Source organism: Pleurodeles waltl, chromosome 3_1 (genome assembly GCF_031143425.1).
Source record: "Pleurodeles waltl isolate 20211129_DDA chromosome 3_1, aPleWal1.hap1.20221129, whole genome shotgun sequence".
Taxonomy (NCBI): Eukaryota; Metazoa; Chordata; class Amphibia; order Caudata; family Salamandridae; genus Pleurodeles; species Pleurodeles waltl.
The window spans coordinates 828041423-828061060 of record NC_090440.1 but is presented as its reverse complement, the minus strand read 5'-3'; the positions used below and the strand labels follow the sequence as shown (position 1 = coordinate 828061060).

The window sequence follows — 19638 nt, the reverse complement described above, 5'->3', positions numbered from 1 at the left end:
TGGCAGGTCCAGTGGTGCAAGTGTCTCTTCTCCTTGCCCCATGCGTAGCACCTTCTAAGGTCTGTATTTTTGTGAGGCTGCCCCTTAGTTCTGCTCATATGCAGCCCTATGTGCAAGCAGGGTGGCTGCTTTCAGCAGCCCCCACTTGCTCCGCCTTGGCTTCGCTTCACACAAACCTCACCTACCTGGGCCCGGCAAGGGAGGGATCTTGACAATCTCTAAGCTTCCGTACTATGCTGCCTGAGGGTTCAGGTCCTAATGGTAGTAATGGACACCAAGCTTGATCTGGCCTTCCCTCTTTGAGGGGGTGTAATCATAGGATAGACTTTTTAGTGCAGAATAACCTCTCAGCTTTGTGGTTAAGGAGACGTCTGGACCTGCAATCATTATCTTAGTTCTCTTTTCCAGGTGCAGATGTAACAACTTAAACTTCACCTAACAGAGCACTGAGAAATGTTGCTGTACCAGTTGTTCAAGGCCTTACAGGAAATAATAATTCTTTTATCCGTGAAATGGGGATCCACTACCCGCAAATTGCTTAGAGGTTGTTTTATTTCACTTCCAAGTGAACAGAACCATCTGACAATGTACTCCTTCAAGTAAATTTGATGAGGACCTATTTAGGGATTTATTCACCAGATTTATGGAACAGATCAGATGGAAAACCCCACTGAAACATTTCTTTAGCTATGTGTTTATTTCCTCTATCAGTGTTGTGACTTTTGTGCTTGTGCTGCAGTGTTATTCTCCTGATCTCCATAATGTTAAAGTGAGCATTCCATTAGGTATCATTGTCTGAGTAAGAGCTAGGCTGAGCGAAAGACACTGCTCTTGGTTGGGTATATATTCTGAGTACAGATGATAACTTATTCTTGTGACCTTACTTAAAAAGCCTGTTTTTGTGCACTTTTCGTGGAGTGCACAATGGGCATGATTGATGTGATGAGGATACAGTGAAGCAAACCCAGAGATACATTAAGGACTGCCACTTGCAACCATTAAGCACCTACATAAGAATAAAAGATAATTGCACATCCTACTGGTGTATTGGTATCGTGTGGTGGCCCAGGGAAAGTAAACACTGCAGCACAAAAGAAAAAGAGTTTGTGGGATGATGTTATGATACTTCTGCACCTACAGTATGCAAATGTTCTAACTTAACAGAGATTGGTTCAAACTAGTGCTGTTTTCTTGGTGGAAAAGCTTCTGCTACTGGTGGATGTTCTGAAATAAAGTACAGAAGAAGAGTGGTAGTGTATGTGATTCTTCCATGACACTGCACCTCAAAGAGCCTTATGGATATGTCAGCTTGACATGCTCTTACTAGATGCTGCTGCAGTGCCCCAAAATCAGCTGGAGGGATCAGCAGTTCCTGGGTCATTGTCACAAGTGAGGATGCAGGGGCAGGTCATAACTGCCTTGAGGAATGTGTCTCTAGTTTTGACAACTATGTAGGAGATGTGAGGGGTTGGGATTCACCATTAGAAGTATACCTATCTTTTAGATTTGGACATGGCATTAGGTAAACTAAAGATTTCACCCTCCTTTACATTAGGAGTTTATGGGTGACAGATTGGTCTTAGTGTCGGCTTTTGTAGCATCGCTCTTACTGCAATGTCCTGTGTTGACCTGTGTGTGGCACACCAGCTCAACCTATTTGGTAACTAGTGAGGCCTTTAGGAACTGACTAAATAAATCTTTTTCAGTATCAATAAAAGAACCATCCGATTGCAAGTGATTGATTAGTAGCAACTTTTCTCAATAGTCAGGCCTGTGGCAAAGATTGGGCCCAACTTTGTAATTGATAATATTTCAATTTTGATAGTGACCCCCACATTTTTGATGCAAGTTGCTCTTTAGTTGAGTTTCCCATTCTGGAGTATGTGACCCCATTGGCCGATACCTGCCTCCTTCAGAGGGAGCGATAGGGTATCCTTGAGGCACTCTGTTGTTCCAGTGGAGTCCCACACAGGACCGTAGGTGCTAAAGTATGACAAGTTTGTTATTTTTCTTATCTGGGTCCATAACTGAGCGGCAGTCTGCAAAACATTCAATCTTAAGTTTTTTTGAAAATCTGGGTGGCCAAATTTATACATGAATTTTGACCCATCTCCTCCCACTCCTTTCAACATAATCATCTTGAACTGATTTCCCCCTTTCCCACATAACAGGTTTTTCACATTCTTTAACTGGAAAGCCCAGACGTATAATTGGATAGCTGGCAAAGCTATTCCTCCTATGTCGTATTTCCTTCTCGGCTTCCTCCTTGCAGTTCTAATTCCCTTATATGCCCAGAAGTCAATTTCCGTTTGTAATTTTTGTATCCAGGTCTTCTTGAAATGTAAAGGTATCATATTCAAAAGGAAGGTGAGTTTCGAGAGAATGGACATTTTTATCAAATTTACTCTTCCATACAAAGATAACAGGAGTTGGGACCAGCTAAATAGGAGCTTGTAGACTTCTTTTATAATGCAGGTAAGGTTTACCTCTGCAATTTCTTCCAAGGCGTCACAAAGCTTAATGCCCAGATAATTTATTTCTTTTTTTTTTCACTGCATAACCCAACACCTTCCCAAAGTCCTATGTCAAACACTCTAACCTAACCAGCGTGGGGCACAGATTGCTTGTATAAATCATAATGTCACCCACATATAGTGATATTTTCTTTTCCCAGTTGACATATGCAAATAGCTTAATTAGGTGATCCTTCCTGTTCTTCAGAGCTAACAGCTCAATATAAAGATTAAGTAGTAGTGAGGAAAGTGGGCAGCCCTGTCCAGTCCCCCTCATGATCTTGAAGGCTGTAGTTAGATTCCCATTGAGCAGTAGTCTAGCTGTCAGGGTCTTATAAATATCTCTCAATACCCTGCAGAATTTCTCACCTAAATTAAGATGTCACAAAAGAGTATTTAGATATCTGCAGTTCACCCTATCAAAGGCCTTAGTGGCGTCCAGGGTATTAATGGCCAGAGGGACTTTGTTTGCTGTTGCCAGATCTGTAGCTCCAATTAATTCGTGGGAAAGCTCATACATATACCTTCCCTTTAAAAAAATCCTTCTAGTCTTCTCAAATCAGTTTCCCTGCCACCTTACCCAATCTTTTTGCAAAGATATTGGAAAATAACATAATCATCCCATGACTTTGGAAGGGGGGTATCTCCTCTAAGAATGCCATCAAATAGCTGAGTTAAGACCGGGTTGATTGTCTCCTTCATCCCTTGATAAAACACAATAGGCAACCCATCTGGTCCTGCTGCCTTCCCCTTTTTGCCCTTGCTGAAAGTCTGCAATACCTCCTCCAATGTTATTGTCTCCTCTAACTCTTCCTTCTCCAACTCTGCAAGTTTTTCCATCTGCATATCTTCAAGCCACTCAGGATTTAAATCTGATATCCTCCGTGCTCCTGCAGATGCCATTTGAATCAGTGGTCTTAAGTCACCCTAAGCTGCTTTCTTGAAAAACGGCGAGTTATACTACTTTTTCCTAAAGAAAAAACACTATATATACACCCCAAGAATTTCTAGTGAGGGCAGACATGATTTTAATCATTTACTCAAACAGGTTTTAAAAGCAGTGAAAACTTTCTGGACAAACTGAGAAGGTCTGTAAAGGTATGGGTGCTGAGACTTCCCTCCAACCCACCCCCCAGCGGATGTTCCAGCTCTTGAAAGGTTTTTTTTGCAAACTAATTAGCCTTTCTGGAATCCTCTGACATAACTTTAGTGAAGGAGGCAATTAGGCTTCTGATGGATACTTCCACTTGCAGATTCCTCATCTCTTGAGTATTCTAAGCATCAGACTGGATTGGGAAGTTTTCAGTTGCTTTTCCACGTCTGTAGGTGGCGCCTGCTCCACGTCCACATTGGAAACAATGCCACATTGATATCATTAGAGCCATAAAGTGCATATCCTAGCATCCTTTTTTCTGTGCCTTTTGACATGGCTCAAGGACTAGCCCTCTTGTTTGAGTTTTTTGTTTTAGCAAAACAAAAAGTTGCCACATTGCTAGGAGAAATGTCGTCTTCTAAGCATTCAGGGTTCAAAACCTGTAGGGATTGCTATGATCAGGTGTCAATAACTGCCCCTGCCCCATTTGTTTACTGTGTCTGGGGTTGGAGCATGACACAAAGTTATGAGACTCCTGCCTCCACATGCATCCAAAGCCAATCAGGAAGAAAGATGCCAAACTTCTTATGGCTCAGACTCAGGATGAGCATCGGGCTTGACGATGGTCTCAGCCAAGATCTAAGTGATCTCCCTCCACTTCGTTAAGCTCATTCAGGGAGAAACACCACAAACATAAAAGCAAAGTAGTAACATTGATCTTCTTATAAGGGTAGGTATGACATGTTTAGGTTGAAATAAGCCCTCTGTCGAGGACCTTTAGGACTACATTCTGCCCCAATACTCTGGTGCTTCGGCAGTCATGCTGACTTTTTTTTTTTACTGGTGAACCCACCTCAAGAGGTGCAGTTGACATTGCTCTTAAGGGCTATGGTACCTCAAATACCATCTCCACTGGGTCAAATGAGGATCATCCTGTGACTAAAATCCCAGGTGTTAGTACATTGGTCCAGAAAGGAGTCTAAGCGCCAACTAGAGGAGCAACAACTGAGAAAAGAGCAAGGATGCAGAAGGACAGTATTGGGTATCGATGCATGATATCGTCTGTACACACTACCATTGACATGCTGTAGATTGTTCACCGTCAGCTAAATGGACAGTAGTGAGCCAGCAAACCTACTTCACCTGCCCTCTGCTATAGAGGGTGATCTAGCATTGAGGGATCGAGTGTCCTGGACACATCACTGGGGATGGAGTTTGCTTCCAGGGCCTCCCCCTCCCGGGTCCCATTCCTTCCACTTAGAGATTCGCAAGGAGGCAGAGTTTGAAGAACTTCTGTTATCTATGGTGGAGAGAAAATCTAATAATAGTAATAATGCAACTTGAAAAACGCATGGCTACTTCTCACAGTGTACCAGCGGTAAAAGGGTGATTAGGAATAAAGAATCACACACAAACTAGAAAAGTTCAGCTGGATCCAGAAAGCCAGGTTTTAATTTTTTTTCTGAAAATCGTTTCGAAGGGGTCTAGCTGAAGTTCGGAAGGTATTGAGTTCCAGATTCTCAAGAACTAGCTCTAACTTGTTGAAGTAAGAAAATGCAGCTGTCTGCAGAAGCACCTGAATAATTATTGGCTTTTAGCAAGGCCTGGAAAAAAACTATTTTCGCCTCAGTGGTCAATAGGTTTGTGGTAAGGAGGTGAAAGCCTGCTCTGGAACACCCACTACTCCCTTTTGTCTACATGTCCCCAAAGAGCTTAGTGTTACAGGCTTCATGCTGTTCGAAACAGGTTTATGGTGGAGACCTCTAACTGAAAATTCCTCTCCTTAGGATATCCCCCAGACCTAATCCAGAGAATTTTTCATAGCAGTTCATCTGTATGCAGCTATATGATTTCATGCAGCTCCGCAATGGCTTTATAACAACATTACAAATGACAGAGTGAAGATGTATGTAAGTGCCACTGTACACGGACATGAGATTGTTTTCTTGTGTGTCTTCCATTGTGGTTCCAGAGCTTTGCTCCAGATTTTGTCAGTTTTCCGCTGATTTCCAAAACAATTTCACACTGATTGATGTCCCCGTCCAAAAGGATTGATTTCATGCTGTGTATTGCCTTAGTCAAGTCTTCTGGTGATGAGGACCTGTGTCACACTCCATCATGTGTGCACGGGTAGCCACTTGAAGATCTTATGTGGCATGCGCAGAGTGAAGAAGTGATTTCATGGTGTGTTTGTTGTCAGTGATGATTCTGAGGTTTCTGGTGTGTTAGGAGAGAGTGGGTGCAGGTCCTAGTTCTGAAGGCCACCAGGAGTCATTCCATGTGTTGCCGCTCTTGCCGATGATTAAAATTTCAGTCGTATCTGTGTTCAGCTGCAGGCAATTGTCTATCATCCAGTCGGCAACGCTTGACATGCATCTATGGAAGTTGGTTTTGGTGGTGGTAGGGTCATCTGTGAATGAGTGGATGAGATGGATGTTGTCTGCACAGGAGATTATGTTGAGACCCTGGGATCTGACAATATTGGTTAGGGGTGTCATATATGCATTGAAAAGCATAAGGTTGAGGGATGACCCTGGGGGACACCACAGGTGATATCTTTAGGTTCGTAGGTGAAAGGGGGTAGGTGTTGGGTTCTTCCAGTGAGAAAGGAGATGATCCAATCGAGTGCATCCCCTTGGATGCCAGTGTGGTGGAGTCTTTAGTTCAGTGTGTGGTGGGGTACAGTGTTGAAGGCTGCCAAGAGGTCGAGGAGGATCACGGCTGCTTGTTCCCCTAGGTTGAGGAGTGTTTGGATGTCGTCAGTGGCTGTGACCAGGGTGATCTCTGCGCTGTGATTGCTGCCGAAAAATGATTGGGAGGTGTCAAGTAGCAAGTTCTTCTACTGGTATGTCATTAGTTGCGTGTCATTATTTTCCCTTACCTTTGCTGGGAATGGGAGCAGGGAGATTGGCTAGCCTGGTCAGTGAGGGTTTATTATTCTGAGATGTTTGATACCAAACATCCCTGGGTTCAGAGAAGCCATCACGTAGCTGGGCAACTCGTAATGACTAGTGTCCAGCACATGCATTTAAAATGGCTTCCTTGGTCACTTATTATGACTCAGAATCGACAGAGACAAAGCAGGGGCATATCTACTGAGGCATATATGCCCTCACATGTAATATAATTCACCCTGCCTTAGGGCTGTAAGGCCTGTTAGAGGAGTAACTTACATATATTGCATGTAGTGTTTAGGGGACAAGGCACACAGGCTGTGTACATTGTCATCTGAATTTGTCCGCTCTGACGTTCAGAGACTGCCAGATGTTGAACCTCCAGGAGAATGCCCAGGTGTTCCACCCACATCCAGAGGCGCAGAGCCGCCTGACAAAGGGTCCACGACCCGACCCTGTCCTGCTTGTTCCAGTACCACATGGCGGTGCTATTGTTCATGCACACCTGCACTACCTTCTCCTTGTTATAGGGAAGAAATGCTTTCAGTGTTTGTCGAATCGCACGGAGCTCCAACAGGTTGATGTGGAGCCCAGACTCCACTGTAGACGAGGCACCTCTGATCTCTGCCTCTCTCAGATGGCAGCCCCATCCCAGGAGTGACACATCTTTCACTCCTTTCAGATCTGGTTGGAGAAGGGAGAGGGATCTGCCTCTGAGCCCATTGCATTTTGTTAACCACCTCCGTTAGCCAACCTTTTCACAGTTCCCTCTGAGAGCCGGACCATGTCAGAGAGATTTCCCGGAGGCGGCACCCACTGGAACTTCAGGTACCACTGCAGAGCCCGCATATGCCATCTGGCATGTATCAGTAGCAGGATGCAGGAGCTATGAGGCCCAGCAGCCTCAGAATCTTTCTCACTGAAATCCAGTATAGAGGCTGAGACATTAGTATCATAGCTTGAATATTTTGGGTTCGCTGCTTTGGAGGATAAGCCCAAAAATGCACTGTGTCCAGAACAGCTCCTATGAAATGGAGTGTCTGAGAGGGAGTCAAGTGTGACTTCGACACCTTTATAGTGAACCCCAGTGAATGCAGGAGGTCCACCGTAGTGTGGAGGTGGGAGACGTCAACCTGGGGCGAGCACACCTTCAACAGCCAGTTGTCAAGATAGGGAAAGATTGAAACTCCTGATCTTCTCAGATGAGCTGCGACCACCTCCATCACCTTCGTAAACACCTGAAGGGTGCTTTAGGGCCAAAAGGGAGCACTACTGAACTGAAAGTGCTTGTGGACTACCTTGAACCGCAAGCATCATCTGTGGGGGAGGCAGGACAGGAATATGAAAATAAGTGTCCTGCAAGTCTTACTCTACAATCTAGTCTCCGTGGTCTAGAGCAGATAAAACCTGAGCCAGAGTGAGCATTTTTGTAGGAAGCTGGCTCCCTATATAGTACACAAAAATGAAGTACACTGGGCAGAGAGTCCAGTGGATCCCTAATTGGTATTGCAGAGGCAGAAGTAGATAGTACTAATGCTGTATTTGTGTAGTCTGAGCGAGCAGTTAGGCTTATCTAGGAGTTGTTAGGCATTTGTTGTACTGACAGAAGCAATAAAAGGAACACACACAGTGATTAAGTCTGAGACCAATTTTGAAAAATTACATTTACTATTATATATGCTTTGAACCAAAGAACTTCATTATAAGGTAAGCAGATTTTAAAAGTTAAATACTTTGTAGTTTCAAAAATCAACACAGTGCAATTTTTCAGTTCAGCAATGTTAACCTTTAGGAGGAAAACAAGAATGTAATTTTTCATGGTAAGTACACAACTTACAAATCCAGTCTTCAGGATTTTAGGTGAACACCAGGCCAGTTTTAAATCAGTACCAAGAGTGCACCCACAGTGGCACAGGGGCGGCTGGATGTAGATGTTGAGTTTGGTGTTGGGTGCCCGATGTTAGCCAATGGAGAATGAGTGGTGAAAGGAGATGCAAAGCTCATGGGTGAGTAAAGCGGTGTCAGGGGTCTATCTCCTGAGGTTAAGGTAAGCACAAGGTGGGGCCACAAGACAACACCAAACATTCACCTTCAGCGGCACGGGGCAGCCAGGTGTAGAGTGCCAACACAGCTTCAGGCACCCAATGGAGACAGGATGTAACCGAAGATGCACTGCTCACATGTGAGTTAAGTGGTGTCAGGGGTCAATCTACTGTGGTTGAGGTAAGTGCGGGGGCCATAAGTCAGCACCAATCTTACACCCTCAGCGGCACAGGGGCAGCCAGGTGCATAGTGCTAACACAGAATTCGGCGCCCAATGCAAGTCAATTGTGGAGATCAGTTTTGGAAAAAGGCTGCAAGCTCTGGCTAGGAGGCTGAACGAAGAAAACCCACAGCTGCCAGGTAAGTTCTGATGCTAGGAGATGTAGCGATACCGACGGTCCAGGTCCCCAAGACCCTGGGGCTCTGGGTGCAGAGGTGTCCTTTGGCATTGGGAATAGCTTACTGGGCAGGTCGCAGTCAGGGGGGAGCCTTCAATTTGAGGCACAGTCCAGCAGAGGTCCGCTCACAGTGGACTCGCTGGGGAACTTTCGCAGGGCCGGTGGTCTACTTGGACTTAGCCAGTGGGTGTTTGGTGCAGAGGTGGGTCAGAGAGGCAGTTTTGCAGTTCCCCAGGGCAGAGTTATTTTCTTCTAAAGTTTGGTCCGCTGTTCTCTGGAGATCTTGATCATTGTTGAAGGCAGGTAGTCCTACCAAAGCTTTGGAGGTTGCTGGGCTGCAGGACTGGTCATCTTTTGCCACAGGATTGTTGAGGGCAGCGGACAGGCCGGTAGGCTGGTGGCCATGTCAGTTGGTGTCCGCAATCTTCTCTGCTGATGCGACTCTGTATCTGAGTTCTGGGGTTTAGGGGTGCCACCTAATTACTGAATTTTGGGGCATTACAGGGAGTGCAAGGTGGTAGCTAATAGGTTACTCACATTTAGGGTGACTACACCTTTTTTATGACCACTTCCATTGGGCTCCTGCGCTAAAGGGTTGAGCAAAATACAGGAGGCATCTCCAAGATGCTCCCTGGTGCATTTTAAAATGAAACTAACACTAGCATCATTGTGGGTTTATTGTGCTGAGCCTTCTGTGAAGCCATCATGGCGCTGTGGAGTTCATAATGACAAACTCCCAGCCCATGTACTCAGTATGGCCACACCGCACTTACAATGTCTAATAATAGACTTAGACACTGTCGAGGCATATCGCTAATACAGTTATGCCTTCACCTGTGGTATAATGCACCCTGCCTTAGGGCTGTAAGGCCTGTTAGAGGGTCACGTACCTATGCCACGGGCAGTAGTTTGTGGGCATGGTGCCCTGAGAGAGATGCCACGCTGAATTTACCTTTTTCTCCCAACAGCACACACAGGCTGCATTGGCAGTGTGTATGTGTTTGGTGAGGGGTTCCTTAGGGTGGCACAATACATGCTGCAGCCCTTGGGGGACCCTCCCTAGCCACAGAGCCCTTTTACAAGGGACTTAGCTGTGTGCCAGGAGTGTTCCAATTGTGGATACAATAGTACAGTTTTGGTAAAGAACACTGGTGTTGAGACCTGGTTAGCAGGATCCCAGCACACACTCAGTCAAATCATCATCTTTCCTACATGCCATATTACTATTGTCACATTCACTAGGTTGTGCTCCTTGGAAGAAACCTTTTTGTGGCAAGGCTATCTAAATTATTGTTCTTTTTTTATCTCAGATAACCATATACATGGTCCAGAATTGTTACACTATTTTTAGTAATCTCGTCACTGAAAAAAAAAAAATTGAATTGTGTTCCAAACTAAACGTACTATGAAATATACATATAAGATGCATATAACTTATAAACGTGAAAAGTTCTAAAATATATATAATGTGTATATAACGGGTAAGATATATGGTCCACTATTGCTGCCTGGCAATGCTGGAGACATTTGCAAACTACTTGGCCTATGGCCTTGTGGTTTATGATGTCACTGTAAACTATTGATGACAATATATTACACAGTGCTGGTTATGTATCAGACACACTTCTTATTGAAAAGTAATTCTTCAATTTACCTTTAACTTTTGATGCAGAGAACGAATATGCATGGAACTTGGCAAATCACCAGCATAGCCAGCTAAATTCCCATATGCTGATTTTCATGCAGATGCGAGCAGGGGAGAAACATATTAAAACAAGCATTTGCAATGCAATCGGTCTCGCATTTACTTGCATAACTGGACTTTTTTTGCCACATTAATTTGTCAACCCTGCCATGTATTTTGGTCCTTTCTGCCACATAATTCCAGTGGCCCTGCATATAACTAAAGTGCTAGTAGCCCTCCTGGAATATTGAAACGCAAACTGAATGCCAAAGATCACAACAGAAATAAATATATTTTACTCATATTGTAATCAACCTTCACATAACAGGATGTTCTTAGATGGAGACAGTCTGCAAAACTTACAAATTAAACACAGTACCAATCAATTTGAGAGCAACTTCTGAATGAAGAGGCTTATTGCTTCCTGAAAACATGGGGCTATACCAAGAATAAACTTTGGCAGGTAAATCACATTAAACATTTCACAAGAAATGACCCAGATATTTCAACTTATGTTTCTAATGGCCGGAAACAAAAAGCATTGTAAATAAGTTACAAATGGAGGAAGGCCAAAAGCTCTTGCTGATTCAATTACAACCCTGCCAGCAATTAAAACAATACTAATCGTAAGTGCCACTCTATTGGAATATCCCTTGTCCTGCTCTTTCGAAGAAAAGCAACACTGTCTGGGGGTTCTTATAAAGAGATGTCAGTTACCAACAAGATGTTGGACTGAAGAATTAGGCACGGCAATAAATAAATAATATGATGCCGCATTCAATGTGATTAATACCAGAAAAGGGTAATCAGAGCTCTGGAATCTCAGCTATAGTTTTTCCAGCTGGGTTTGTCCTCATGAAGGGCTGAAACAGTTTAATTTAGTGAAAACTTCCTGTTGCATATTCCATCATTTAAAGGGCTCTATTAATCATTACCGCATTCCCCCGAAACGGCTAAAATGGATCAGAGGGCTTAATTTAGAAAAAAGTTTTTTTTTTTTTTTTTTTTTTTTTTAGTACTTCATTTTAGATGGTGTTAACACTGGCCACTCGTAAAAGAAGGAGGCTGATTGGAAAACTCTGCATCTAATCCCTTGGATTGGTATTGCGAGGTTATGTAAAGTTCATCGTGGCAAACTGTCTGAAGTTGGAGTTGGAGTTAAACGCAACAAATCTATATTTTATAGGACGCTAACACTTTAAATCCTTTGGATAAATGAATCTTGTGTCCAATCAGGAAATTGTTCCTGCTAGAAAGACGTTAGTGAAACATATGGTGACGTAATAGCATTCAAATGGTGTTTGAAACATGCTGCAACGCGTTACAGCCCAGAAACCCTTTAGGATTGACGACAAGAGCGGTTTGCATAATAATTATAATGCATGCATCACAACTGAACAGTGAACTGGACTTTGCGGCCAGAATTAAAGAGATAGAATCATTTGTCAATTTAAAAACTTTATTTGCACTGCGATTGCCTTACCTCTGCACAGCTTAACCTTGGCTTGTTAGAAATCTGGTGGAAGAGGGAGTTGTAGTGCCAGGACTAGAGCTGCCGACTTTAGAACAGAGGACCCGGGTTTGAATCATGGCATTGGCTCAACATCACTTAATGTCCCCTGCTTCCAAAAAAAACCCATATATCTTCAAATAGCTTTAAAGTGCTATGCAGCTGCACAGAAATGTTACAGCACTAAGTAAAGAGGTAGTAATTTTAAAGCTATATCGGCCCACGCTGCAACAGTGAAAGTAACTGGAATGCCTCGGAAACCTGGTAGAAGAGGGAGGTGTGGTGCAATCTAAACCAAGGAAAGGCTGGAGCAAGGCAGCTCAAAGGGCACAGAAAGCCCACAAAGGACTAAACGTGACCAAGTTAACAGCCTGATAGCTTTGTTTACAGCTAAGCTGAACTGAGAGCATGAATTCTCTGAGAAGCTTCCCTGAACATGAGCAGGAAAGAAAGAAAAGAAAAAAGCACCCTAAAGACCAGATAAACAGGACAAAGGGTAATTATACAGTAGTTGGTCCCTGCTCCTAAAGAGAACAAGCATTTGCAATGCAGTGGGTCTCATGTTTGCTCGAGTTAGAGCGATTAGCTTTTTTAACTCCTAACCGGACTTTTCTTGCCACATAAACTGAAAAGTAAAACAGTGTCACCTAAGCGAGTCGACGGCCACCATGAGCTCAAAGCAGGCACACAAAAGGAAACAGAAGTTCGCTTGCAGTGAAACGTATCGGCAAAAGTGCAATTATCCATGTAACCGGCAATTATCTTTGTAACAGGGGCGATGTCAAACAAAGCGCTCGATTTCTGCCCAGCGAGATCGCTCTGCCTACGAAATAAAGGGAAAAAGTCCAGAAACCATACAGAAAACATGGGGCCTTGTTTGTTTTCTGTAGTTTTCCGGTGCGCTCAAGGAGGGCTAAACACTGGAAAAGGCATGAGGTGTGCATGCCTTTCACTAATGAAATTAAGCAAATTTGAAAAGGGAAGACCACGAACCAACCAAACTGATGGGAGTGGTTAAAGCCTATAGAGAGATTACACCAGAGTCGGAGTGCTTTGCACGCTCGCCCCTAAAAAGGAGGCACTAAGAGGCAAGGCTTGACCAGTAGCAAGGAAGGATTTTTAAATGACACTGAAACCGCTTTAAGCCCACATTAAGTATACTAAAGTATACAAGTGGCCGTACACTTACCCGCAAACTAAAAAGGATAGGAGAAGTGTGATAAAACAAATAGTGTTCCAATTTTAGCTCCATAGGAAATGTTGCTCACATCTGTAACCAGAATGGTTGAAAAGATTTACACCAAACTTGGTTTAAAAGTAGGACCTTACCTAGAAAGTGTGCTTTTGTTGGTTTGGTGTAAATCTGTTCAGAACTTTTTTATATACTACCATTTTAAGACGTTGCTGAGTGGTCTTTAAAGAATAAACACTTTTCTGTTCCAAGTTATTCCATCAGTGCAAAAAAAACAAAAAACTGGTGTGATTGTTTGAGGGAGCCTTTTCTCCCTTTGTCCCTTTTGGAACTCTGGTTCCAAAGCGGGAACCATGGTATTGACCGCTCTTATTTGCGGCCCTAAAATAAAAGTTTATTTTGGGGTTGCCACTACAGGACTTGGGACACACAAATTTGGAGAATTAGCAAACCTGCTTTCTGTCTCTTCAGTCCCCAACTCCTAAAATGGTGGCCCAGGACTGCAATACCTATCTCGAAACTGCAGTCTCAAGCCACCATCTTTATTAAGTGTTGTTATTCCAAGAGAAGAGTTGGGGTGTGAAGCTTGACTCATATTTGCAAATCTTACTTAGGATTTATAAATCAAAAAAATAAAGAAAGTCCTTAAATCCTTATCAAAGGTTAAGAACTATGGGCCAACATTTTCATCCACCCCACCTTGCAAATGGCTGAAACCTATGCGCAGTGGCGTTTGGCAGCTAGCGTCTAATGGGGCACAGAGCCTGGGCACAGGCCAGACCCTGCTGACAGTCCCTTCAACCATGCACAGTGGGGGTTAGAAAGTGAGTTCATCATAAAAAAGACGACGACAGTCATGGCAGTGAACAAGTTGTAATTCTGGACTATGCTTATAAAAGCACTGAAATCCACTGGTTATTGTTTCCAACGTGTACAACATAGCGTAGCTTGCACCGTCCACCTATAATCATAGCATCAATTTGCCATCAACATGAAACCAAAATTATAGTTATTCAAAAAGCAACTTAGTGGCGATAGTAGCTAGACCTCGTGCCCTGGCATGCACAATGTTGTTGTTTATGATATCATCTCAGATGCCGTATTGATGCTGTCATTAAATAAGACTATGTTATGAGTGCTGTAAAAGGCAAGGTCACAAGCAATGCAGGGCGGGAACATAAATTATAGTTACTTGAACTAGCTTTAACTTGGGGATTTCAATGTTTTTAAAAACAAAAAATATTTGCTAGAGACTTATAGCCCCAGATTCCTTACCTCAGAATATTACCCAACCATCAGACTCCTTCCAGGAATTTTCAAACAGTACGTCTGCATGCTGGTCTGTGGCTTTGATCGTCTCGTAAATTTAATCTGTGATGGTCACAGGGCTTGTTTAGGAGCCGCCCCAATACACTGACTTGAGATATTTTTTTTCCAAGTTCTTTCCTTTCCACACCAGTACCTCAGTCCATTGTTTTTGGACTTTTTTAGACGTTTTTCGACCATATTTGAGCACACAAGCGTGGATCGGGAGTCTCCAAAGAAACACAGGGGATTTACACCCAGTGGGTCCCATCACAGACAGATCTGTGACTGACCGCCACATGGTTTGCCTCTGGTCCCCGGAGCACCCCATTTGGGTCACATTCCGAGAGCCGTTCCCTGAGCTCATCTTTGCGCTCAGACATTGTGTAACTCCCATAAGAAATCTGAGAAGTCAAAGTGCTCTTTCACTTCGCAGAATCGGTCCACGTTTTAGGACGAGCCGCAGGAACGGATCCACCGTTCTAAGCCCCATGCTCACCGTCAGATGCTGAGCCAGAGTCTGGGTTTGCTCCATGTCTCCCTGAATTTCCCAGAGCCGGAGCAACCCCTACCTGGTTAAAAGAATTTTACGAGGCCATGAACCTCATATTTTGGTCGGCTGAACCCTTTTGGAGGAGTGCCTTTGGGCACCAGGGGTTCAGCCGCTGCCTCCACTGCATCCCTCCCAACGTGTCTGCCAACGGTTCCACCCTCGGCACGGTCGGACTCCTTGGATCTGTTCCTAACTCCAGATTGGCTCTGGTCACAAGACTGCGACCTTCCCTAGCTTTGGTCCTAGTGACACTACTCCTGACGCCACCACACCCCACGACAGCGCCAATCCCATCATTATACCCGACTCACTATGGAGCCAGAGCAGCATCGCCTGATGTCTACTCCGGCTGGGACTAGGCCTTCAAAGTTGGAGGCAGGGTCTATTTGTTTTCGATAGGCCCTCTAGGGAGTACGGTTAGGAGGGTTCTGATGATACTTATGGCTAACCGACTTGCTAGGCAGGGTGATTGCATAATCAGTGGTACTCAGACGCTGCAACTGGCTGAGAGCGTCTGACTTTTTTGGGATGTTCAGCCATCCCTTATGGACATGCTGTTCAATAGCACCTCCATCTTTGGAGACAGAGATTCGGTGCTCGAGCACTTTCAGGGGAGCTGGACCACTGCACTGTCATTCCGACTCTTCATGGCCCATGCCAGCCCCACTCTGGCTTTTGCCCTTCTCTAGCTACTGTAGGGCCCACCAGCTGTGTCAGTTCCCACCTAGCCACCAAGGCCATCACACTTCCTAGTCCTTTTGTGGCTTTGGACATGGTCCGTACAAGCCCTGTGGGACCAAATGTCAGGTCTTCCCAGTCCACAACTTCTGGCAGCCATAGTTTTGGAACCCTTTTAGTTTGTCTTCTTACCATCACAGGCAACTGGTCAGCAGCAGGATCCAGTACCACCCATCCCACTGGCCGCATATAACATCAGATAACTGGGTATTGGGCAGTATTACACCCTTTAATTCATCAAAACCCGCTCACCCATGCCCCAATCCTTGGTTCAGCTGATGACCACCTCTCCCTGCTCCATCAGGAAGGTCAAGCTCTTTTATCCAAATGAGCCATCGCAAGGGTGCTGGCATCACAAATAGTTTGTAGTTGCTGTTCCCACTACTTTCTGGTGCCCAGAAACAACGGAAGCCTCTGCCCCTATTTCAGACCTGTGCCCTCTATTTTTGAAGCAGGAGAAATTTGAGATGCTCACATTAGTTCAGGTTCTTATGCCCTGGCCTTGTAGACTGGGCGATAGCATTGGGCTTGCAGGACACCTATTTTCACATAACTGTCCAGCCTGCCTTCAAGCATTACCTGCGGTCCATAGCGGGCCACAAGCATTTTCAGTTTGTTGTACTCCCCTCCGGCCTTACCAGCGCCACTCAGGTGTTCACAAAGGTGATGGTGGAGGTCAGATGTTCCATTCTTCCCCTACCTCAGCGACTGGCTGTTCAATGCGAGGTAACCCTAAGCAGTTGTTTCTCACCTTCAGACTATGGCATACCTCCTGCATTTGCAAAACTAAGATAGAGGATTTCTAAAAGCAGGGGTCACTTCCGCTCAGGACACCTTAGAGGCTGTCCTGACTGGTGGGTGACTCCTCCTTGTTTTTCTCATTATCTCCTCCAGCCTTGCCACCAAAAGTGGGGGCAGTGGCCGGAGGGGTGGGCATCTCCGCTAGCTGGGATGCCCTGGGGCACTGTAACAAAAGGAGTGAGCCTTTGAGGCTCACCACCAGGTGTTACAGTTCCTGCAGGGGGAGATGAGAAGCACCTCCACCCAGTACAGGCTTTGTTCCTGGCCACAGGGTGACAAAGGCACTCTCCCCATGTGGCCAGCAACTTGTCTGGTGTGAGGCAGGCTGGCAGGAACTGGTCAGCCTACACTAGAAGTCGGATTGGTATTCAGGTGGCATCTCTAATATGCCCTCTGGGTGCATGTTACAATAAATTGGAAACTGGCATCAGTGTGCATTTATTGTGCTGAGAAGTTTGATACCAAACTTCCCATATTTCAGTGTAGCCATTATGGAACTGTGGAGTTCATGTTTGACAAACTCCCAGACCATATACTCTTATGGCTCCCCTGCACTTACAATGTCTAAGGTTTTGCTTAGACACTGAAGGGGCATAGTGCTCATGCACATATGCCCTCACCTGTGGTATAGTGCACCCTACCTTAGGGCTGTAAGGCATGCTAGAAGGGTGACTTACCTAGGCCACAGGTCTGGTTGGCATAGCACTCTGAGGGGAGTGCCATTTCGACTTAGTCTTTTTCTCCCCACCAGCACACACAAGCTGTAAGACAGTGTGCATGTGCTGAGTGGGGGGTCCCCAGGGTGGCATAAGACATGCTGCAGCCCTTAGAGACCTTCCCTGGCATCAGGGCCCTTGGTACCAGGTGTATCAGTTACAAGGGACTTATCTGAGTGCCAGGGCTGTGCCAATTGTGGAAGCAAAAAGAATACTGGTGCTGGGGCCTGGTTAGCAGAGTCCCAGCACACTTTCAATCAAAACTTAGCATCAACAAAGGGTTAGGGGGTAACCATGCCAAGGAGTCATTTCCTTACAATGGATGAATGCAGAACTTAACATCTGTAAGGAACTGAAAAATACATGCCCATTGGAAAGAATGAAACCACGGGCACCGCACTCCCAAAATCACAAATCCTCAGAGCTTACTGAACACCACTTGGCTGGAGTGTGCAGTTTGGCATTTGAGCACACCATTCTCCCATTCCTCCCTAATCTGCCAACCATGAGCTTCAGGTTTTTGATGTGAAATATCTGTGGTAGCTACAAATAGCCTGCAGCTAGTCGTGCTCCCTGTGTGCGCAGTTGATGTCAGAGGTGCTATGTAGTGTTACCAGTGGTGTAAATAATGACATGTGGCTCTTATTTATTAACTTGGACACAATTGTTGTGTTTCGTAAAGTAGGTAGCTTGTTCTCATGTTTTCGAAGTATAATTTTTTTTTTTTTTTTTTTTTCCAGTTTTCCTAACAGGATGGTTCTCGGAAGAACTCATGTTAAAGACGTAGCAGCCAAAAGAAAAATGGAACTGAACAGTTACTTGCAAAGTCTTATGAGCAGCTGTACAGACGTAGCAGAGGTTACAGTTAAACTTAACATTTGTACTTTATCATATTGTTTGCCCTATATCAGAAACACTTCCAGCTAACATTTCACTTTTCATTTTCTTTTCAAATTCAGTGTGATCTTGTTTACACATTTTTTCATCCATTACTGCGTGATGACAAAGCTGATGGCATCGAAGGAATTGCAAAATCCATAAGTATGAGAAGTTTTTATTCATTCGTAATTGCTTTGCATACTAATTTGCTATTAGATTTCTTGTAATTTTAAGAACAGTAGTTAAAGAATTGCCTACAGATGCTGTCCGATTTTCGTTTGAGTGGATTTTGACATTTCTCTTCCTTGCACAAATATCTAAAGCACTTAATACCAATGTATAATTTAGATGCTTCTCACCCTATGTCTAATGCTGATATGTTATTTTTTTGGATTAGGAACATCTTTGCAAAACATGTATCGATTAGAAAGAGTTGTAGCTTCCTTGGTGTGTAAGTAGATGTTTAGAATACTTCAGTTAAAAGAAGATGTCACATATTTCTCTTACGACAGAGAGACTGATTTCTATAAAAATGATGGTCTATGAAAAAACATAAAAGTGCAGATGGAGATTTGCATCTTTACCTAAGTGTATGTTTATGGGTTCCCCTATTGACAACATTTGCAAATGTTTTATATAAATTTTTTTAACTCTTTTTATTGAACAGTTGCTCAATTGACAGTATTGTGGTGATTAAAACAGTTTGAAATATTTCAAATCGATCGAAATAGAACACAACATTTGCATGGATATGATTGGCATGGCATGTCCAAGCATGTAGCTCACAGTTCCCCCAGGATAATTTTACATTTGACATTCACAACATCATTATCCAATCTGATAGAGACGTCTAGATGCAGATTCCATACCTTTGAATTTCCCTCTGCTCGCCATTAGGTGGTGTTGATCGGCTGCTCGTCCATCGTCTGTGCCGGATCTGACGTCGCAGGTCCTATGTAGGTGCCACCCTGGCACGCTGGTGTCAGTTCTTTTCTTTCCGTACCAGCCAGCCCCGAGCCAAAGAGCGCTACCCCCTCAGTCATTTTTTTACTGGCCTTTTTTGACATTTTGTCGAAGACTTCTCAAGTTGCCAACTCCTGGTATGTCAAAGATGTCATCCAGGAATACCGGGTTCAAGCCCTGTATATCCTGTCATCGAGTGATGTCCGTGACGGATCCGCACGTGTGTACCTTTGGTGTTTGGAGCACGACTACAGCCCAAAGTCGTGCTCAGAGTGTCCAGCCATGCATCCTTAGGCTTTGTGGGAGCGTCCCTAAAGTTGACAGCAGCCCGACGCTCGATTCCACGCAAGTCGAGG

At 44.4% G+C, this 19638-nt stretch overlaps 1 protein-coding gene across 1 annotated transcript in view; it reads left to right on the top strand.

Moving 5' to 3' along the window:
* Positions 1–19638, top strand: part of PIK3C2A (phosphatidylinositol-4-phosphate 3-kinase catalytic subunit type 2 alpha) — an 852450-nt gene that overhangs the window by 760462 nt on the left and 72350 nt on the right. The window contains 2 exon segments of the mRNA XM_069223730.1: positions 18181–18298; positions 18400–18481. Of these exon segments, the coding sequence (XP_069079831.1) occupies positions 18181–18298; positions 18400–18481 (200 nt within the window).